The sequence below is a fragment of the Lolium perenne genome, chromosome 4 (assembly GCF_019359855.2).
Source record: "Lolium perenne isolate Kyuss_39 chromosome 4, Kyuss_2.0, whole genome shotgun sequence".
NCBI lineage: Eukaryota > Viridiplantae > Streptophyta > Magnoliopsida > Poales > Poaceae > Lolium > Lolium perenne.
In genome coordinates this window covers 335,342,015-335,364,721 of record NC_067247.2, presented here as the reverse complement: position 1 = coordinate 335,364,721, position 22,707 = coordinate 335,342,015, and the positions used below count along the sequence as shown (strand labels likewise).

At 46.2% G+C, this 22,707-nt stretch overlaps 2 protein-coding genes and 1 non-coding gene across 3 annotated transcripts; 1 reads left to right on the top strand and 2 right to left on the bottom strand.

Annotated features, from left to right (window-relative positions):
* Positions 1–7,445: 7,445 nt before the first annotated feature.
* Positions 7,446–13,444, bottom strand: LOC127347895 (uncharacterized). The gene is made up of 5 exons (XM_071818255.1): positions 13,421–13,444; positions 9,245–9,331; positions 8,997–9,080; positions 8,716–8,901; positions 7,446–8,599 (listed from the first exon to the last, which is right to left on the bottom strand). Exons 1-5 carry the CDS (start codon positions 13,442–13,444, stop codon positions 7,832–7,834), a joined length of 1,149 nt encoding a protein of 382 aa, XP_071674356.1. The 3' UTR covers positions 7,446–7,831.
* A 2,693-nt stretch (positions 13,445–16,137) lies between these two features.
* LOC127296533 (heparanase-like protein 2) lies at positions 16,138–20,620 on the top strand. Its single transcript, XM_051326642.2, has 10 exons — positions 16,138–16,531; positions 16,909–17,139; positions 17,258–17,294; positions 17,640–17,820; positions 18,307–18,455; positions 18,567–18,800; positions 19,261–19,450; positions 19,549–19,674; positions 19,749–19,848; positions 20,077–20,620. The coding sequence occupies exons 2-10, from the start codon at positions 16,918–16,920 to the stop codon at positions 20,458–20,460; spliced, it is 1,623 nt and encodes a 540-aa protein (XP_051182602.1). The 5' UTR covers positions 16,138–16,531; positions 16,909–16,917; the 3' UTR covers positions 20,461–20,620.
* Positions 20,621–21,318: 698 nt separating this feature from the next.
* Positions 21,319–21,433, bottom strand: LOC127297851 (U5 spliceosomal RNA). The gene has a single exon (XR_007849533.1). It is a non-coding gene; the product is annotated as a U5 spliceosomal RNA (small nuclear RNA).
* Between the last annotated feature and the right edge of the window lie 1,274 nt (positions 21,434–22,707).

Here is a 22,707-nt window from a genome sequence, read left to right as displayed (position 1 = left end):
TTGCTAGAGCTGGGAGAAGCCAAGAACACTACAGTTCTATGGCGAAAGGAATTCATTGTGATTCCGGGTTGGAAGGCGCCAACAAGGTCTCCACCGAGGCAGCATTCTCCACCGATGCAGCCGTCTCCAGTGCGTGAGCCTTCCCCGCCGGCGCGTGAGCCTTCCCCGCCGGCGCGTGAGCCTTCCCCGCCGGCGCGTGAGCCTTCTCCGCCGCCGCAGCCCAAGTCTAAGAGCAAAAGGCGGACCGCTACGACACTGAGTAGTACCAAATCACCGAGACGCAAACAAGAGCCCCTCCCAAGAGTGCCTAAGGTTCCTCCCAAGAGACCTTATGACTATACAGTTGAGGAAAATGCCAAGATCGTAGCTGAACAGCACAAGCAACAAATGTTGAAACTGAAAAAGCCCCAGCTTGAGCCGGAGCCAGCTATATCTCTGGAAAAGAAGTTGAAACTGCTGAAGAACCTTCATCAACCTGAGCCAAGTCTTTCATCGAACTATGACCGGTCTATTCGCAAGTCAAATGTGTTAGCAAGAGATCGGTGGGAAAAAAGTAAGGTAGAAGGGAAACCAGTTCCCCTACTTGGAACCCAGAAAAACTTGTGCCCCCCGCTCCAAGTGTATCCCGATGTCCTATCGTGCCTTGATCCGCAGATGGTAAAACTATACAAAGATGAGGCAGATGCGGCCGGTATGAGTATTCCTGAGTACTTAAGCCGCATCGATGCAGAATTCTTGTTCAAGGGTGATGATGTCCAAATAGCATACCAGTACAAGTACGGGCAACCTCTTGTCAGAGCTGAGGAGTTGCCTAATCTATCAACACAACTGCGAAGACTGCATAATTGGTACATGGATGCATGTAAGGATGGTAAGAACTGGATCATGGCGGCAATCACAGATGAGCACTACGGGCGAAATGACGTGATGAACATCGAATTTTGTGAATTATTTCAGTTATTCAACCAAGACGCCCTCGACAAATCTCTGCTGAGTGCCTACTGTCTGTAAGTATTATTTATGTAATTAAGTCTCTACCGCGGCTCGTCCATTGCATGCATATAACCATACTCTCACTGTACTATGCAGAATGAAGATCCGCGAATGCCGCAAGGGGCAAATCTATGATCTTGGGTTCGTTGACCCATATACCGTGAATGGGTATACTGTCGACCACTCTCCCAAGGACACGGAGAATAACTTGGTATATGTCTTAAGGAAAAACTCATACAAAAGGGCAATACTATTTCCTTACAACTTTGCGTGAGTGTTACTGCCTTCACACATTAAATCTTTTTCACTTACTCCATGTGTTAAGTGTAATTGATGAGTTATGCATATATATGTGTGTCCGCAGGTTTCACTATATCCTGCTAGTCATTGAACCCGACACCGGGATAGTAGAAGTCATGGACTCGAAGAGTAAACCCCTTGAGGCGTGGGGGGACATGGCTGATATCCTCCTCAAGGCTTGGAAACGGTTCACCAACAAGTCTCCGGGTTTAAAGAATAAAGAACTTCGAATAAAACATGTACCGGTAAGTACTACTGGCTAGGCCGCGCATCTCTTTGATTCTAGTTTCAATACCATTATTATCATCCTTGATTATATATATATTATTTTGATTGAACTTTGTTCTCGTAAAGTGCTTGAGGCAAGAGGACGGGAATAATTTATGCGGGTTCTACGTTTGCGAGTTCATCCGCCAGAATACCCACCATAAGATGGACATTTTGGAACAACTTGATGTAAGTAAACAACATTCATGGCTTTATTTTATCACCTTCTGTTTCATTCACATACACACACATATATATATTGACCACCGTACCTTCTTTAAATTATTAGATCCAACGGTTGCGGAACGGTCTTCTAGCAACCGAGCGTGTACGAGCAATTCAAGAAGAGCTGGCGGGATTCTTACTTGAGCAAGTCATAGCTCCAGACGGAGAACACTATGTGGCCGACATCCAATATCAAATTTGATGTAGACATATATATATATGCATGAACGTGTGTCACTTTGATCGATATATGTAATATAATGGTTTCCTATATATATATATTTGAATTGTCTGCATTAATATTATACCGTATTTCGAATCGGGCAGAGTCTATGCCGCGGCAGCGTTTTAGTGCAATTCCCTGCCGCGGCAGAGTCTGCCGCGGCAGGGAAGGGCACTACAATGCTGCCGCGGCTCTTTTGCACCGGTTCGTATTACGAACCGGTGCAAAAGCTCCCCCGCCGAGCGCCCCACAGCCGGCCACGTGGAGACCCCTTTAGCACCGGTTCGTAAGACAACCGGTGCAAAAGGGGGGGGGGCCTTTTGCACCGGATGGCTTGCACCGGTTGGCCATCCGGTGCATATGGCCTTTAAAAACCGGTGCAAAAGGCCATGTTTCCACTAGTGTCTGTACAAACAAAAAAATCTAATATTTAGTAAGATAGTAAAAAATATAATTAAACTTACAAAAAAACTATACAAAGAAACTTGTATTGTGAATATTGAATTTGGCCACATGATAAAAAAAATATCGGACATGTGGAGAGACATAGCCTAACAACACCTTGATGCCATTGTCACTAGGAGGCCCGCCAAGAAGGCGGGCAGGACTCCATATCTTGATGCGGAGTACTCGGCATTGTCCAAGAGCATCCGTGGCCATGTCATGAACGTTGTCAGTTCCATCGACCTTTTTTGTTCGGTATGCAGACACCAGGGGCGAGACCACCCCTTTTTGGTTCGGTATGGCCCCGCAAGATGATCCCAATAATCTCAAACTGTACGGCAAACACACTTGCAATTTTACCTTGGTTCATGCCGCTCTTTCAAGCTAACAACCCAGATCAAGGAGAATTGGTACGTGCGAAGTAACCCAGGAGGCTGCGGAAAGAAGCCACAAAACCCATCTAGAGTTCCGTCCTCCTCGCCGGCGATACCGCCGGTCCGCTCCGCCTCCAATGGCCTTGGGGCCTTGGAGGTGTGGCGGACCACGGTCCCTCGCCAGCGGGGAGTTTCCGTTCTTAATTTAGTTTGATTTTCAGTCTCTTTTTTGTGATGGTGAGGCGGCGGCTACATCCTGAAGTCAGAATAATGTCCTCCCGCCCTATCCTCACTCCGGTGGTGCATCTAGCGCTGACGGAGGACGCATGGAGTTGTGTGCCCGTCGGATCTCCTGGGATCCGGTCGGTTTTCGTGTTTATTGGTGTGGTTTCATGATAGTCCCTTCCGCTCTATGGTTGTCATCATTGGCGATGGTTGCTGCTCTGGTGCGTTGGTCCTTTGGGACCTTAGCACAACGATTTCCCATTTGTCTACTACAACAAGCTCTACTACGATAAGTTTTTCCTGACTCCAGCGATGGAGGGGCGAGGACAGGGGCGCGCCTTCGGCTCGTGCTAGTGTTTGTAGTCGTCGCTAGGTGGTCCGAGTACCAATTTGTAATTTTCTTTACTTTTTGGATTATTTGTACTACTGTTGATGATTATTAATAGATCGGTGGATTTCTCGCAAAAAAAAAACAACCCTAAGTTCAGCGTGTCTTTACTATATATATTGGAGTTAATTAGAGAATACTAAGTACTATTCTCTAATTGTGTGTCTTTGATATATACATTGATATCAAACGGGCTTAGGGTTTTCAGCGTATCTTTGATATCAAACATTGGAAAATCGCAACCATGTAAGTTTTTATCAATGGATCAGATCTTCCGCATGTTTTATAGCCAAAAGTGGTGACACAATGTCCATCTTTCGCCTGCAAATCACGCAATCAATTAGTTAGGAAAGATATATATTTCCTTGCTCAAAAAAGGAAGTCCCACAACAATATGAGGAGAAACAAAATTGGAGCAGAACCATCCTTGTTGCACATATCTCAAAAAAGGAAGTCCCACAACAATATGAGGAGAAACAATATGAGGAGAAACAAAGAAAGGCATGTGATCTCCTTATTTCTTTTATTGTTCCGCAAAAAAGGGAGGGCTTTCACGTTAAATTTGGTAGTAACATATTTTGCTGCCTTCCTTTTCCAATCAAATTAGGTGTGCATGCTTCCTAAATGAAGAAGAACCTTTAGGTCGTGTGTTAGATTTTATGGTAGCCTCGCCGCATATCAACAGATTTTTTAGGGACGTGGCTCGCCTTCGTCCCGGGTATGCATCCATCCATAGGGGTACATGGCATCAATCGAAACCTTCCACGGTTTTGATTTCAGCTTGTACATCTCCGGTTGAAAAAGGATCGTAAATATACATCTGTATACGCTTCTAATCCCGTATTCGTGGGAGGACAATTTATAGTGAGGGTGATGCCAGGAAAAAAAATTAATCAGCGATCTCCCGCCGATCTTACCGACTGCTTGCCTCCATCGATGGGTCACCAAAGAGGCTAAATCACAGGTCGAGCTCCGCCCTACCGGCGAACGGCAACAACCTCTGATCAGGCTGCTTCCACCAATGGTGGTGCCGCTTTATGCGTCTTCCTCGTCGAGCGCTAACATATACTGCCATGCCACCGTCGACGAGGTTGTGTAGGTGCAGCACAAGACGGCGGGCCGCTGGCTTCACTACCATCATCGAGTTTCCCGTCCAACGCGGTTCTAGCATGCATGCCGCCGTCCACGATGTCATGCTGGTGTAGGAGTTGACTATCTGCTAGACCCGTTGCCGTCGTTGATTTCCCCGTCGAGGAGGTCCGGCAGGACCGTAGGTGTAGTACAAACGTTGGACCGCTGGCCCCGTTATCGTCGTTGACTTCCCCGTTAATCGCTAGCTTGTCGTCTTTGAGAAAATGACCATGATAGACCTACTGGTGGATGTAGCTAGGATGAGCTTACCGCCATTGATCGTCAACGAGACCACCAGGAGGATGTTATTGGCCCTGGCGCGTGCTGCACAAGCGGATCGTGACTTTTCTGGTGTAAATTAATAGCCGGAATAATTATACATGACGTGGTTTCAATGCCAGTGAGTGTCTGGTGTTGTTGCAAGATACTACAAGCTAGCTTGAGAGCACACTACCAAAAGACTACATCGAATTTTTTTCCAAATTAAGATTCTTTATTTTTAGCATAATCTTCTTTACTATTATATTGGAGTTGGGGATGGTGTGCACTTTGATATCAAACATTAAAGAAATCACAACCATGTAAGTTTTTATCAATGGATCAGATCTTCCGCATGTTTTATAGCCAAAAGTGGTGACACAATGTCCATCTTCCGCCTGCAAATCACGCAATCAATTAGTTAGGAAAGATATATATTTCCTTGCTCAAAAAAGAAGTCCCACAACAATATGAGGAGAAACAAAATTGGAGCAGAACCATCCTTGTTACGCATATCTCTTAAAAAAAGGCATGTGATCTCCTTATTTCTTTTATTGTCCTGCAAAAAAAGGAGGGCTTTCACGTTAAATTTGGTAGTAACATATTTTGCTGCCTTCCTTTTCCAATCAAATTAGGTGTGCATGCTTCCTAAATGAAGAAGAACCTTTAGGTCGTGTGTTAGATTTTATGGTAGCCTCGCCGCAAATCAACAGATTTTTTAGGGACGTGGCTCGCCTTCTTCCCGGGTATGCATCCATCCATAAGCCCGGGGTATATGGCATCAATCGAAACCTTCCACGATTTTGATTTCAGCTTGTACCTTTCCGGTCGAAAAAGGATCGTAAATATACATTTGTATACGCTTTTAATCTCGTATTCGTGGGAGGACAATTTATAGTGGGGGTGATGCCAGGAAAAAAAATTAATCGGCGATCTCCCGCCGATCTTACCGACTGCTTGCCTCCATCGATGGGTCACCAGAGAGGCTAAATCACAGGTCGAGCTCCGCCCTACCGGCGAACGGCAACAACCTCTGATCAGGCTGCTTCCACCATTGGCGGTGCCGCTTTATGCGTCTTCCTCGTCGAGCGCTAACATATGCTGCCATGCCACCGTCGACGAGGTTGTGTAGGTGCAGAACAAGACGGCGGGCCGCTAACCTCACTACCATCATCGAGTTCCCCGTCCAACGCAGTTCTAGCATGCATGCCGCCGTCCACGATGTCATGCTGGTGTAGGCGTTGACTATCTGCTAGACCCGTTGCCGTCGTTGATTTCCCCGTCGAGGAGGTCCGGCAGGATCGTAGGTGTAGTACAAACGTTGGGCCGCTGGCCCCGTTATCGTCGTTGACTTCCCCGTTGATCGCTAGCTTGTCGTCGTTGAGGAAATGACCATGATAGACCTACTGGTGGATGTAGCTAGGATGAGCTTACCGCCATTGATCGTTAACGAGACCACCAGGAGGATGTTATTGGCCCTGGCGCGTGCTGCACAAGCGGATCGTGACTTTTCTGGTGTAAATTAATAGCCGGAATAAATACACGATGTGGTTTCAATGCCAGTGAGTACTAGCTCAATTAGTAGTGCATGGTGTTGTTGCAAGATACTACAAGCTAGCTTGAGAGCACACTACCAAAAGACTACATCGAATTTTTTCCAAATTAAGATTCTTTACTCTTAGCATAATAAATAACTTGATCTGGTTTTATAGTGGACTAAAATACTGCACAGCCTGGGTTTGGTTAAAGGATGGTAGCCAGGTCTTGCGAGATAAATGATCTTGAAGTCATAAAAGGACAGTGTATGTATTGGGACAAAATTAGGAGGAGGTAGTGGTCAATCCGAAACCAAACTCGTCTAACTCAAAGGGGTGCCGGCAAATCTCAGCAAACATGCCATCCACGGCGAAGAGGTATCGACAAATTTCGGCCGTCTTTTTGTTCTAAGCGCAGGTGAGTTTCGGAGGGCGCGGACCACTGAAGCACATGCCAATTAGGAAAAGGTTGCATCAATTATTTTAAAACTAAGACACCCTTTTTAGCATATATCACCCCTATGTCTGATTCTTTTTACCAAAGATTTCATTCTTTTTCACGTGCTAGGCATACCCGAAAAGGTAACCCAAAGGTTATCTGGTTCAAATAGAACATCTATGCATGTTCTTTGCGAGCAAACTAGGAAAAATTGCCTTGAATACTTTACCCATTTTTCTTCATATATTCATATTTATAAGATTAGAGTTTGCGGTGGTTTTTTCCTATCGAAAATTGCCTCTTCGATTTCCTATAAATTAATTTCAACGGTTATAATACATTCCATTATATGTAGTAGACTAACTTATCACGATCTTTTGATTAGTTTATTTAGTTGGTATATATTTTGAGACAACATCGTATTTGCACAAACATGGAACTACAAAAAGTAGATGACACAAGTATTTAAAAATGCGATAAAAACATTTATACCAATGTAGAGATTTTTAATTTCCGTAGCAACGCACGTGCATTCAACTAGTCTTAATTTATTGGTGGGTATGTGTAGATTGCAAAAATGATCTCGGCTTGCCGAATTGGCTCTCTCTTTGCATACACAGCTAGGCTGAGAATACTCTCTACCTTGGCCAAATCTCCAGAGGTCGAATCCCTTCTTTCGGGGCTCTGGTCTTCCTTTTATACATGTGCTTTCACTCCAATTGAACATGCTGTGAATTATCCTCTTTCGCTGCAATTGAGCATGCTGTGAATTGTCCCAAATTAATATCATCACTCTTGCCCTTGCATGTTTTTTGTAGTCAAGGAGTGCCATGAGGAAATGGTTACTTCTGCAGTGCAAATTCCGTGTTACTTCTATAACTTGATGACCATTGCGCGAGGCGAAAGGGAGGCGGGATGATTCACTGGAATTGCTCTCTCTAGCTAGACCTGTACATGATTGTGATGCATCTATATCAATATATCATGTAAGCAAACGCAAAAGGCCATCGCTCGGCCGATCACAATCTGTCAGTCCTTGGTCGTAGCCGTCGGCGGCTCCGGGTAAGGGTCGGTCCAGCACTCGTCCTCCGCCACCGCGTCATTCCACCTCCTGTTGAATATCAGCATCTCCGTGGACGACCGCTGCCTCAACGCGGACCTGCTCGCCGCCGCCGTCACCGTGTTGCCGTCGCCAGCGTCGCCGAGCGTGGTGATGCCGCGGTGGAGGACGTACTCGCTGTCCACGATCCCGACGTTCATGGTCCGGTCCCCCTGCGCGCAGTAGCCGAGCTTGAAGTCGAGACCCCATGCAAAAACAAGGTCGTTCTGGATCATCCGCCACGCGCACCGCCACGCCGCCCGCGAGAACACCGGCACCATCATCTCCACCCACCCCGTGCACGGCGGCCCCGTGCTGTTGCCGTAGCACCGCCCGCCCCCCGCCGTCTTGTAGAACCGCCGGTGCACGGCCCCGCCCCGCCGCGCGCGGGCCGTGAGCCCGTGGTGGATCTTCGACCGGCGGTCGAGCCCCGGCTGCGAGATCTCGAGCCCTTCTTTCCTGACGATGTCGAGGTACCTGAGGGGGTCGAAGTTGTCCACCTCGATGTCCTCGTCCCAGAGGAAGATGTAGTCGTATTCGGCGACGAGGTCCGGGTGCAGGAACCGCTTGCCGAACCACCACTTGGTCTGGTCCGCCGCCGCCACGTGCACCGCCCGCCGCGACCACGGCAGGTCGCTCCATCCCTCCACCACGCCGTCATAGTGGAATAGCATTAACGTGAAATTCGCCGCCGGGAACTGCATGATCATCATCATGCATGCATGGCGGATCACACAACGTTAGTACACTCTGTACATTGCTGCCACTGCCAGCTGAATTAAGAAAGTGGGGTATGAAATGAGATCATGGCGACCTTGGAGACGAGCTTGTCGACCACGGCCTTCTGCTTGATGCCGACGGGGATCGCAAGGAGACTCTTCGCCGGCGGGGGCTCCTCCAGCTCAGGGTTGCGGCCCAGGGACTCGAACTCGAAGTTGGACTTGTCCTGCACGATGCCCCTCGGCAGCGCCTCGTTGCCTGCTGGAGGCCTGCGCTGGTTCTGCAAACGCACGCACAGCAACCAGATCTTCAGCGTTACTATGAAGCTGGAAATGGAATCGATGTGTCCGAGCATCCAAGTTGTCCCTGACTGACCTTGCATATGTCGCTGGGTTCCTCCGGCGGCGTCGTCTCGTCAGCGTTCACCTCTCTTGGGTGAAGCAGCAGTATCGTCAGATTCTGCACACACACAAAAATGCAGCAGGTCAGGTGTGACATTTGTGCAGATCGAGCTAGCATATGTGTAGTACCGACACTTGTTTCTTGTGATGTAAAAGGCGTTCATCAGGATTCAGGAGCAACTACTACTCTACTACCTACAGGCTACAGCTAGTACCACGCACCTCATTGTGATCCAGCCATATGAGCGGCGCCGCTGGTGGCACCACGCCAGAGAACCGCTTCTGCGACGGATCGCCAGTCTCCAGACCCTGCACCGGGCACCAGAAATATGAGCGCCGTCCCCCCTGGTATTTAGAAAAGATTCTAAACATATCGACGAGTTAACAGAAAATCAAGAAAACAGAAAATCAAGAAAACAGCTTTACCATGGCCACGCACGCCGAAGCAGCGATCTTCTAACGAGTTCGAGGGTTTACGCCATCAGGGCATGTACAGTGGTTCAGACAACTTCCGTCTGTAGCCATTCTCCAAGTCATCTACAGACAATCTTCCAGACAGTTTATACAGTGAGGCAGTCTTTTCAGGTGTCTGTAGAGGGAGCGGTTCTGCGACACTATCGGTCCACGATATACGACGCTTCCAGTACAACGGTAGGAATGTCGTCGGTAAGCAGCAATTGGTACGGGATTAGACCGTCGATAACTTAACAGACGACCTGTTCCGCTTTGCATTTTCTCTCCCCCACGTCATAAAATTTCCTACGTGGTACATGCTACAGACGGCTGACTAGATGCCGCTGTACATGCCCTCAGGAAGTGACCATTGACGGGATGGAGTTCGTACTCAGAATTCGGCGATGACGCGCGGAACAAGTCGGACGGAGTTGCAGACGCACGCGCCGACACAAAACTGATCGAACACACATGTCTACCACGACGAAGCAATCATTCGGCCGGAGTCAGGACTCAGGAACAATACATAAATCCATCAAGTATACGATGCTGCTATCCTATGTCCAAATTAACATGACGTGCTAACGCCTCCGGCGTGCTAGCCACTAGCCAGCCGCTGACTAGGAATTTGCACAATCTTCTATTTCTTCCATTATTTGCCAAACCGGAGCTGTATCATACACACGGATATATAAAGATGTATATACATAAGTTTTAAGCCATCTCCAACAGAGCGACGCAAACGAACGCTTTGGGACCACGCGGTCCGAAAATGCATCTGTACCCAGCTCAGCGGCCTGACACATACTGACCGGTCTGTCTACGGAGACGCAAACGCGGGCCAAATGTGTAGCATATTTGCGTCTGTGCGGACGGTGCATGGTCACGCCGGGCATCTCCACTGGTCAAATCAAAGCCCACCGGTCAGTGACATAGGTAACACTACAGGAGAACCTTTGCTTTGTCGTGGAAAGATTTGCACGGCAAATGGGCCTATACGCACAGCAAAGCCTTTGTCACGTGAAGTCGCACGGCAAAGATCACACGGCAATGTCTACGACAGCAACGTTGTCTTTGCCATGCGTCTCGCCAAAACTGCACGGCAAAGGTTGCCGTGCGTCCATTTCTCTGTCCTGCGTCCATTTCTCTGCCGCTAGGGCAATCTTTGCCATGCGCCTAGAGGCTTTGTCGTGCGGCTCCCCCTTTGTAGTGCGACATTCAACACTACTTTTTGATAAGGGGTGGCCTGATCTTCTCAGTAGGTGGTGATGATGATCACAGGATGAACACAGCGGAGATACACGACGATGTAGTGGAAGATAACTTGTATAACGCAACGAGATCTCTCGATTGGTCCCTGTCGCCAATGCAACAGCTCTCAACCCTGCAAGATATTCGCAACTCCACACACTTGCGCACGTAGCCGCCGACCACGAAGCGGTAAGTTGCAACGGTCTAATTCTCAATGGAACAGCAGATCACACAAGACTTTCAGGGGCTCAACACCAAATCAATGCAATATGGTGTAGAGATTCAATAGAGTTGCAAAGCAATAAACTATGAACTAGGGTTTATCTTAAACATGGTCTAAAACTACTTTGGGGGCGTCATGGGCACTTATATAGGAGTTCAGGACGACCTCAGGTCGAAAAAGGACGAAAATAACCGACCCAGAATAGATCTGGTCGAGACAGACTCGGACTCGGCCGGCCTGGGGGGCGGTCGACCGGGCCTGGGACCGGCCGATCCGGTTTGGACCGGGCCAGGGACCGGATGGCGACCGGGCGGAGCGTCCAGGCTTACTGGACACACCCCGGCTGGCACAAGCGTGGGACCTGGTTTGGACCGGGCTGATCCGGCGTGGAAGCCGGCCGACCGGGGCTGGGACCGGGTGGCCCGGCGTCACGGCCGGTCTGACCAGGCCAGGCGCTGGCCTGAAGATCTCCTCCTCTCGCGCATGACTCCCGCTCCTTTCTCGCGCGTTCATGGGATGTCTTCATGTCCAGCTCCATGTTCAGCTTCACGTCCAGCTTCTTGTCCAGCTGCTCCTCTCCTCCTCGTGCGATGCTTGGTTCCTCTTCATACCTGATCATACATAAGTAATACGACTTAGGCAGTATAAAGTTCTCATCGATCAAAGTATCAGTTAGGAACAAGTTCACCTGTTGTTTAAGTAGCTTCGCATGAGCTCGTGTCATTGATCTAATCCTAACTTTATTGGACTTGAGTTTCACAGCAGCATCATCTTCATCTTGTAATGAAGGAGGTAGTAGTGTGGTAGGGATGTCCTCATCACTTTTCGACCTCCAGCTTGCCAGTTGTTTTCTTCATGGCCTTAGACTTAGTAGCAAATTTTGACCAAATCCGACATTTGAACAGACATTGGCGTTGACTACTACTGCCACGTAAAGAAAATGGAAACGCAGACCATTTGCCTTTCCGCAGCTTTCAACCACACTATTCCTCTTTCTGAACGCTTGTGGCCATCCGCTGAACGATTATTTGAGCCTACACGGTTACACTGTAAAAACTGTCAGCAGTGGGCATCTCTGAGGTTTTCTGCGGAACCGAAGCGAGGTGCCTTTTGTTGCATCTACTCATCAGCCGCTCGATCCAAGACACGACCAACGTCCAACCCACTTCTTCTTCTTTCTTGCTTAATCAAGCGGAAATCTTACGATCTCCATACATGCAACTCCAGGCGGGCGCACTGTCGCTGTTGGCACGCTCTCACATCCACCCAACCCTTGTAAATCTCCAAGCCAGCCAATTAAGCATTTTGCAAAGCAAACTCATACACACAAAAATTAGAGTATAGTATTTACCTCGAAAAAAACAGAGCATGATATACGTTATTAGAGCATTTCTTATTTGGAGGGAGAGTTGTTTTTTCCAGTGCTTGCATCTCTTCTAGCATTGCCATCCCCCGTTCTCGTTATTGCTTTGCCTCTTGCCAGTCATGTGGTGCACGTACTGCAGAATCGAAAGATGTTACAAATGACTTGTATTGAGACCCAATAGAGGAGTATGAAACATAATCTGGGACACAATATGGGGATAGTTTTGAAGGAAATTTCCCAGCATTGGTCCGTGGGGATGACTCTAGAAAGATTTCCTCCACTTGCACATGTTCCTCTCCTGTTTGGTGTCTCGTTGGATATACCTAAAGTTGTCGGTCCTCATTCGGTTTAGGCCATTGTGCTTCATTTGGTCTGTCCTGAAACTCCTCTTGTACATCCTCATTGTCTGTTTTTGATACACTATCACCTTGATCACCATGTGTATCACCCGTTGGCATTATTCAAACAAGCATATTATTTTTAACTGCATCATTGCCTTCCTCAGCTTTATCTCCTTTGTAGGCGCAATTTTCATTTTATTGTCTAGAATTTTTATTTTTTTGAAACGAGGCAAAAGACTTGCCATTTTCATTAATAAAGAAGAAGTACAGAATTTGGCCAGTTTATTAGCGGGAAACCGGCCGAAAACCGAAACAAGTGCCCCGACGACCGTCATGGAGCACGGCCGCCGCGGGGGCACAGAGCCACCCTGGCAACCCACACAAGATACACTGACCACCGAAGCGAGAAGTCGTCGCGGTTGACCTTCAACGTCATCGTCATCACTTTTCAGCGACTCCGACTTCACCGAAGAACCAACCACCAAGACCTCGCCGAAGCGGCACCGTGAAGCTCAAGTCGGCCACCGCCAAACAAGCGACTCCTCGTGAAGCAACCGGCAGCTCTGACTCTGATGACGAGCTCTGAAGAGGATAAGCGCAAGACATGCGCCGAGGAAGATCACCGCCATAGGGCCACCCTGCAGGTCATCGTACGCTGCTCAAATGAAGAAACTCGACAAACCATAGCAGCTCCGACTCCACCGCAGGCGAAGCACAAGACGAAGAAGCTCGGACGCTCGCCGAAGCCAAGGTCTTGACGCTACCAGACCATCGCTCACCACCGCCATCGTTGCCACACAAGCCACCACACGGACCTCACACATCGCCGGCCACCCGCCGCGATGCCGTACGAGTCCAGCCTCATGAAAGCACGTTGGGGAACAAAGTCTTCAAGACGACGCCCCCAAGAGGGAAGTGACGTGGATCGACGCTGTCGTCCGGCCCTACCACGGCCTAGGCTTTCACCCGAAAAACTATGCCCCGGGAGCGGAGGAGGTCGAAGGCTCCATGAAGGCCCCCAAGAGGATAGCGACATCCGCAGCTGCCGCGCCATCAGCTTTCGCTCGGAGCAGCCGAACCTCCGCACTCCCACGTTGCCGAACGGAGATGAGGGAGTATTGTCTAGAATTTAACTTCCCATCTGATGGTCTATAATCTTTCACAAAGCACACACATCTAAACACTTTTGGAGGAACCGCAGATGAAGTTTTACATGTTAAGCACTCTAGTGGTGTCTTATGATCAAGCACTAAAGATGGCATTCAGTCGATTAAGTAGGCGGTAGTCATCACTGCCTCACTTCACAAATATTTAGGAACATTCATAGTTATCATCAAACACCTAGTAACCTCGAGGAGATGTCTATTTTCTCTCTTAGCTAAAACCATTCAGCTCCAAGGTGCTTGGATAGCAAGTGGTTTGATGAATAATTCTCGAGTTTATAAATATTCTTCAAACTCTTTGTTCACCACCATATTATAAAAATATCTAAAGCATTCAAACATATCACTCTTGTTTTTCAAAACATACACCCAAGAAGTTTTAGTGCAACAATCAATAAAAGTGAAAAAACAACGATAACCATTAATTGATACTACTCCACTTAGGCCCCGCACATCTGAGTGGATATTTTGAAGTGGCACACTACTACGATTGTGTGATGATACATAAGAACTTTGCTTTTGTTTCCCATACTTACAAGGATCACACAACAACTGTTTCTTGCTAACTTCACTAAAATGGTCAGGGTAGAGTTGACCCTAAATATTAAGAAGAATACATATACATGACATAGAATTTTGATAATAAAATATATATTAAGAAGAATACATGTACATGATAGATATATTTTGTACTTGTTATAACTTCAAAGGCATTTTTGCATATCAACTTATTTGACTCACGACTAGGAGGCCATGACTACGTAAAAAATATACATGTAAAATACATCGATAGCTGAGCAACATCATATTACCAACGTATGAAATGATATATAAAACGGAAGAAAACAAATATAGTTAAGATTTTTCTTTTGTATGAGTATTGAGTAACTAGATATTGTAATGTTTATCCGAAAATTATTCTATGAATCATGAGATGGGCCAAAAACCAAAGATATGCAATGCATTAATCAGCCCAAACATACATCAGTCCAGTCTAGAGCTAAGTATCCACAAACCAAAATCCAACATTTAAACTATCAATGTTTTTTTTTTTTTTTGCAAATAAAACCACGGCATTAAGAGAAGTATCGAACAGTACGAAGCATCTCAACAAAAACAAAATTATGAGGGAACTGTTGAGATGCCCTTCGTCTTTAACATCCACGGAAAGAAAATGGAAACGACATGTAACACCCCGACCACTCTATTTAAACTATCAATGTTGTTGACTAGTGCCACGGAAAGAAAATGGAAACAGCATGTAACACCCCGACCACTCTATTTAAACTATCAATGTTGGTGACTAGTGCCACGGAGAGAAAATAGAAACCGCATGTATTACCCGACCACTCTGGACTTGGGCATGTTACCCCTGTCAGGTCTCTAAGAGATCTCTAGACTGACCTCGTAAAGCAACACTAGTTTTTTTCTGCGCATTTTGTTCTTACTTGTGCATATCCGGGATCAATATGCCGGTCGGTCACCCATCCTCAAATCACCCTGGACCAAACCCGGTTAACCTCGAAGTTCTTTGGGGATAAGCTTTCGAAAAAGAAGTTACAACTTATTTATATAAATATTTTTATCAAATCTATTAAGCAATGCGCCGGAATATCACACTGCAGATCTGGTGCCTTTCCGCGGCTTCAACCACACACTACTCCCCTTTCTGTACACTCGTGGCTATCCACCGAACGATTATTTGAGCCTGCACGGTTACACTGCAAAGCTTGTCAGCCAGTTGTGGTTGTGTTTGGGTGGGCATATGTGACGTTTCATGTGGAGCCGAAGCGAGTTGCCTTCGAGAACCAACCTAAGCTTGGGTGACTAGGTGGGTGGTTGTACCCTCAGCACACCAGAGTTCAAATCTCGAGTTTGATGCATGTGTGTCTTATAAAGACGAAATATTCTTTCAGTAAAAGGAGGCGTTCCCATCGATAGCGATGCGCTTGTGGTGACTTCGTCAATTTCAAGATCCGATCCGTCGCGTCTTTCAAAGATGCTCATATGGATAATGTATCGTGTGTGCGTTTATAAAGGTGAGTATATGCGCATGTATGTAAACCTCTACGTTCGTACTTTTGTACTGTGTAAAAAACATACTCCATAGAACAAAAAAAGCGAGGTGCCTTGCGTTGCATCTACTCATCAGCCGGTGGATCCAAGCCCCGACGACCAACGTCCAACCCACTGCCTCTTCTTTCTTGGTTAACTAAGCGGAATCTTGCGCGTACACCTCCAGTTAGGCGCACTGTCGCTGTCGGCACCACCTATACCATTCAGTCCGGGATCCGCGTAAACCCTGAAGCAAAACAAATTACACTACATTTCAGACTCGTTACCTGAAAATCTTCATCCGACCAAAGAACAATTCTACCACCCGAAACGAGAATGGCACTGCTATCCAGATATACCCACTGAGCAGTAATTTAGTATTCTTGTTAGCTCGCTCTGCCCACTGCCCTGTTGTTGCCCGAGCCGCCACGTCGCTCCAGCAAGCAAGCAAGCAAAGCTTCTTGGACTGGTGCTGCCCCGCCGACTGCCTGCCGGTAGCAGCGCAGAAGCATCCCGACAAAGGCTCCTGCGGGCATGGCGGCCTGAGCTCCAAGCCTCCAACCCAGTCCCTGCAGCCGGCCACCAGATCTTCCGGCCTCCCGCACCGCACGCGCCGCCGCGGCTCTCCCGGTCGCGGACGGGGACGGAAGGGGAAAGGTGGGATGTCCGCTTCCTTCTCCGCACTTTTCAAGAGCGGCATCTTTCCTTTCAGATGTCAAGTTTGGAATCTTTGCCTACTTGCGGATTGATTGACAGACGGCAGCATTTCCACTTTGCTCTCACTGATCTGAGTGCCTAATTGCTTAATTCGGTTAGCAATCGCCTGCATATGCTGTCCTCCGCCGGACTGTCGAATCCCAACAGTTTGGGCAAATTCGGCGTCGGTGCATAGTTTCACCGCTTAATTACGCATGATTTAAATCGCATCTGACCCCAAATCCTCTGCTTACAAGGAAATGGTAGTTTGCCACTCTTACAGAGGGAACAGAACATACAATTGGATCATCCTGATTTTCCCTTCACCTTCTATGCAGGTAGGAAGCATGGCGGCGAGGCTTCTCCTGTTTCTAGCGCTCACCTGGCTCCATGCTCCTCGCTGGGCTTCGGCGCAGCAGCCGGAGCAGGAAGCGACGGTCATAGTCAAAGGATCGGCGAAAATCGCTGAGACGGATCCGAGCTACGTGTGCGCTACCATGGACTGGTGGCCGCCGGAGAAGTGTAACTACAACCAGTGTCCCTGGGGTCAATCTTCGATTCTGAATTTGGTATATGTCCTATGCTCTTGACTTGTTATCAATGGGATGTTGTTAGTGCACATTGTGGTTCCTGGACTTACTTTTCGTTTGCCTGGTGATTTTACTACTCCGTAACTGGTTCGTTCAGGACTTGGATCACCCCTTTCTGGCTCAAGCCATCAAAGGTACCAATTCTTGCTCCTCATTCAGTAGTTGCGGCTGGTCTATATGTAATTGTTTTTCTTAGCTATGTAAGGATCTTATATGTTTCCCACCTAATGTGAATTTTGTATTCCAAAAAAGTTATTTTTCTCTCTGCAATGATATCATCACCTGTTACATACTCTAATCTAATGTATTACAAGTCCATTTAGAAAGAAAAAAAATGTATTACAAGAAAATTAAGGCAAGTCTTGCAGAATTCTGACATGATACTATATGTAGTTCAAGTCTTGAAGAATACTTGCTATTGTTACCGATAGTTGGTCCGTTTGCTAAATATCTAAAAATATATTATCTTTTGTCTGCAGCATTTGATAATTTGAGGATTAGGCTGGGAGGCTCGTTGCAAGACCGAGTTGTTTATGAAATGGGGACAAATAGTCCATGCTCTCCGTTCACAAATGTATCAAATGGTTTGTTTGGTTTCTCAGCCGGTTGTCTAAGTATGGATAGGTGGGACAAACTGAATGATCTATTTCAGCAAACAGGGTAAGGCTTCTAATTCTAAATTTGTTTCCATGCCATTGCTGACTTGCTGGAAGTATTATACTTAGCAGGCATAACTTGTGTCAGATGTTCACATGTTCTTGCTCACATGGTCTTATAGCCGCATAGCCGTGTGCTATTGCATTTCTTTTTAATTCAAACGATGATGTCATTGCATTTCCATTGGTGTCTTCTCAGATCAGGTGTTGTTGTACATCTTTTTCTAACCTACTGGTAGTTGAAGAAATAACTAGCAGCGGTGTTCTTTCTGCATGTCTTCAGCATTATATTTTGTTTACGGAGGAAATATGGTAAAACTAAGCCATATGATGTTACCAACATAACTAATTGCAATACGTGAACAAGGAACTGATGTGCACAAAGAGGGATTTATCATTTTCTAAATGGATGTGCTTTTTTAGCGTCATTTGTGTAATTTATATGTGCTTAGCAGAGCTAGCTCATGGATAAACAAAAATCTATCTGCAGAGCAATTATCACGTTTGGTCTGAATGCGCTCGATGGAAGGCATAATGTCCAACGTTCCTTCTGGGCAGGAAAATGGAACTCTACAAATGCGTACGATTTTGTGAACTACACGGTATCGAAAGGATACCCAGTTGACTCGTGGGAATTCGGTAATCTATTGTATTTCTTGTTCTGTGCTCAGCACTCTTATATTTATCCCTTTTATGCCAAAACAGAAGCTATTCTGAGTTCTGAACGCATCAATATTCTTGTCTTGTCAGGTAATGAGCTGAGTGGGCATGGAACTGGGGCAAGAGTCGATGCTGAACTTTATGGGAAGGATGTAACTGAACTTCGATCCATACTCCGGAAGTTGTATAGGGCACCACTCTCCCAGCCACTCCTACTAGCCCCTGGAGGATTCTTTGATCAACAGTGGTACACTCGGTTACTTCAGACTTCAGGTCACGGTGTCGTTAGTGCCTTGACGCATCATATTTACAATCTTGGAGGAGGTATGTGATATGTTGCTTTGCTGTGATAGAATTTAGAAAAGACTCGTTTGGTGCTCCAAAACTGTAGAATGATGATCTGCATGACTTGAAGATATCAGAAGAAATGGCATTGAGCACATTCTAGGCTTGACTCTTTTTTTTTGCATATTTTCTTGGCAGGAGTTTACTAACGTTATATCCATGTGTCATAATAATTCTTGTCTAACTAGACTAAAATAATATACAGTCGTGCCGTTTTAATTTTGTCCTCTTGTGATACATATTGTGAAGGAAAGGCTTCAATAAATTCCTATATAAAAGGGCTTACATAAACTGTTCTTTGAAAGAATAGTAAGTCCTTTCTTAGAAGACGAATTAGTGGTGAATAACATCTTAATGTTGGGACAGACTTGATAACTATCTAACCAATTTGTGTGGTTTAACATTTAGAATGCATCAGCAAGTGACACTTTGCTTTCAGGGGATGATGTGCACCTTATGAGGAAGATAGTAGACCCTAAGTACCTAGATCGTGCTGAAGATACTTACAGGGACATGCAACTTACCCTCCAAAGGCATGGAACATGGGCTTCTGCTTGGGTTAGTGAAAGCGGTGGGGTGTTCAACAATGGGCGTCACCTGGTGTCGAATACTTTCATGAATAGCATCTGGTGAGATTTCAATATCTTCTCATGAATCTTAAACAAGAACGCATTGATATAGTATCTTGTGCGAGAAATAAGTTGTGACGTAATTTCAATCCAAACAGGTATCTCGATCAACTTGGAATGGCATCAAAGTACAATACAAAAGTGTTCTGCAGGCAGACTCTCATCGGTGGCAACTATGGTCTGCTTGACACAGAAACTTTCTTACCAAATCCTGATTACTACAGGCAAGTCTCACATTCTCACTGCAGTGTTTTCCAGGGCACAGCTCTTATGTGCTGACCACTCATTTTGTTCTCAGTGCTCTACTATGGCATCGGCTTATGGGCAATGGAGTTCTTTCAGTTGATATGAATGCACCGCGTAAGCTGCGTGCTTATGCTCACTGCAGCAAACGACATGTACGTATTCCAACGCTGTGACCTTAAAGCAAACCAGTTTGAGATAGTTTCAGATGTTTCTAGAGTTATATTACCAATGTTATAGTGTTATGTCTGCTCTATTTAATTTGCCAAGTTATGTGCTTTGCTTTTTCTGAAAATTACTCCATTACCGTGGAAGCATCTGTTGTATTACTCATTTAGGACATCTATCCTGACAATCTGAACAATGCTTATCTGACAATGCAGCAAGGGATCACTCTCCTCCTGATCAACCTAAGCAACAGCACTGGATACAACGTGACCCTGCAGAACGACCTCAACGTGAGCGTCGACAGAACAAGCGGACACCGGCGGAGGCACAGCTCTTTCACCAAAAGAGCAGTGTCATGGCTGGGAGGCAAGGCGGCGAGCGAGACCACAAAGAGGGACGAGTACCATCTGACTGCCAAGGACGGCGACCACCAGAGCAGAACAATGCTGCTCAACGGCGTCCCGTTGGAGCTGGAAGATGATGGCAATGTCCCGGCTCTGAACCCAGTGCCTGGTGCTGTTGACTCGCCGGTGTACCTGGCCCCGACGTCGATCGCGTTTGTAGTTCTTCCGAGGTTTGAGGCCAAGGCCTGTTCTTGAGGGAGACGTCCGTTGTAGTTTGAACATTCCTATTTATTAAGTTCATGATATAGAAATAGAATCAAGGGCAGAACAAGAAATGGGTACTTTTACAATCATGATATATATGCATCAGTTATCAGTTGGAAAGGATGCATTCAGAGCATCCATTCCTTTCCCAGCTCTGAATATGAGGCGAAGTTTGAATTCAAGCTTTGGTGTGATCTTTCAGAAAGAACACTCAAGAAATAGGCATATACTCAGTTGGCAAATGATGCAACGGTGTCCCGCTGGAGCTAGGAGACGACGGCAGCATCCCGGCTCTGAACCCGGTGCCTGCCGCTGTTGACTCGCCGGTGTACCTAGCCCCGACGTCGATCGCGTTTGTAGTTCTTCCGAGGTTTGAGGCCAAGGCCTGTTCTTGAGGGAGACATCCGTTGTAGTTTGCCCACTGACAACATTCCTATTTATTAAGTTCATGATATAGAAATAGAATCAAGGGCAGAACAAGAAGCGAAGGGGTAATTTTACAATCATGGCATATATGCATCAGTTATCAGTTGGAAAGGATGCATTCAGAGTATCCAGTTCGTTTCCCAGCTCTGAATATGGGCCAAAGTTGGAATTCAAGCTTTGGTGTGATCTTTCAGAAAGAACACTCGAGAAATAGGCATATACTCAGTTGGCAAATGATGCAACACTATCTGCGAAGCAGAGGCAATGAGAGTACTAATTCATTTCCAGCACCAATTACAAGCCAGAACATCTCTGAGACGTTCGTCCTTGCTGGATTTCATTCGTAATGTAAAAAAAAACTCCATGTAAAATTAAACAACAAGCTACCAACAGAAAATTTTGAATTCATGCTTGTTGGGGCCTTTCCTTTTGGAAAAACACCCTCCAAAAATAAGCGTATGCTGCTTAGTGTGGCGCACACACGGTATTCTTTAGTAAAAGGCGAAAGAATAGTTCGCTTTGTGCTCACCACGCAGCTGCGTGCTTTTCTTCAATCGACCACAGCTCCTATTTATAGCCGTCCCATGCCCCTCCTCTTCCTTGCCCCGGCGAGGTGGGACTAAACCATTCCGCAGCGACAACTCTGTACCGAAGCTGTGACCTCCAAAACAACGACAGGCCCCTGCAAGCCCAGTAACAAAAGCCCTCGTGGCTATTGCGCTGTGAACTCTGAAACGACGACGGCCCCTGCAGGCCCAAATTACAAAGGCCCGTGTGGCTCATCGGTGCCTGCTCTAGTGCTCTGCTTCCTTATAATAGCTCAAAAAAAAAAATAGTGCTCTGCTTCCTTCTATTGTTCGTTTTTGTGGTCTTTATTTTCAGAAGGTCCAGATCTCTTACCTTCAAAGAAATAAAGAAGTCCAGAGCTGCCTCTTAATAACCTAGAAAAGAGGTTTAGATCTCTTACCTTAAAAAAAATAGGTCCACATCTAAGCTTGTACTCCATCCGTTTCAAATTAATTGATCTAGATTTTTTCCAAAATAAGCGAATTTTCACACTAAAACGCCTGTAAATACATGTGTATTTAGACTAATTTGACCAAAGCTATGTCATTTGTATTGTGTTTCGCAAGTCAACTAATTTAGAATGGACGCAGTAGGATTTGTTTTGTAGTTATATATTGTACAATAACAAGGTTCTTGTACAAAAGCAATACCTTGGGTGATATCGTAAAGTGTAATATGGTGTACAAACCTGTAGCTTGTGGATCCGCTTCAAAATCTGTTCATTCAAAGCTGTGAAAAAAATATCTATGCAAGATCCCCTTTTATGTATTTGTTGGGTTTTCTTCTATTGTATAGGTTGCCTACAACGACTGAGCCAAGTTAACACTATGATAAAGAAGACATTACCCTATGGTGTTATGTGGTTCCGACGCTGAACCATCATGCTTGCTGCAATGTTTAAAGTAGGTTGGTTCAGCATTAGTTATCTGTTCACCTATTGGTAATCTTCTTCTTTTTCAAAATAGGCATTTGTCCCGCTATATTAATATAGCAACCAACGGATACAAGATAGAGACCACCGCTGAAGAAAACAGCACATCAAAGCACCAAAAAAGGAAAACAATGTCAACAAAGTTCGGAGAATATTCCCACCACGGTCTTAGCCCTCTGAGGCGCCGCATAATAAAGCAGCACCTTCAAGAAGAGATGCGATGATGACGACACTGCTTCCCGTACAAATCCTAGGGTTTCCCCTGATATGCGAGAGGGTTGTGGGGAGGGGGAACCCCGCCGCCCCTCAAGAAG

What these genes read in the sequence shown, in the direction of transcription:
- LOC127296533 (XM_051326642.2), top strand. Translation starts at nt 16,918, where the DNA reads ATGGCGGCGAGGCTTCTCCTGTTTCTAGCGCTCACCTGGCTCCATGCT. An exon ending in AGTTGACTCGTGGGAATTCG is followed by an intron (nt 18,456 to 18,566) that starts GTAATCTATTGT and finishes TTGTCTTGTCAG; the next exon opens with GTAATGAGCTGAGTGGGCAT. An exon ending in CCAAATCCTGATTACTACAG is followed by an intron (nt 19,675 to 19,748) that starts GCAAGTCTCACA and finishes TTTTGTTCTCAG; the next exon opens with TGCTCTACTATGGCATCGGC.
- LOC127347895 (XM_071818255.1), bottom strand. Translation starts at nt 13,444, where the DNA reads ATGGCGGTGGTGAGCGATGGTCTG. An exon ending in CGGTGGTGAGCGATGGTCTG is followed by an intron (nt 9,332 to 13,420) that starts GTAGCGTCAAGA and finishes TGCCCGGTGCAG; the next exon opens with GGTCTGGAGACTGGCGATCC. An exon ending in TCGACAAGCTCGTCTCCAAG is followed by an intron (nt 8,600 to 8,715) that starts GTCGCCATGATC and finishes ATGATCATGCAG; the next exon opens with TTCCCGGCGGCGAATTTCAC.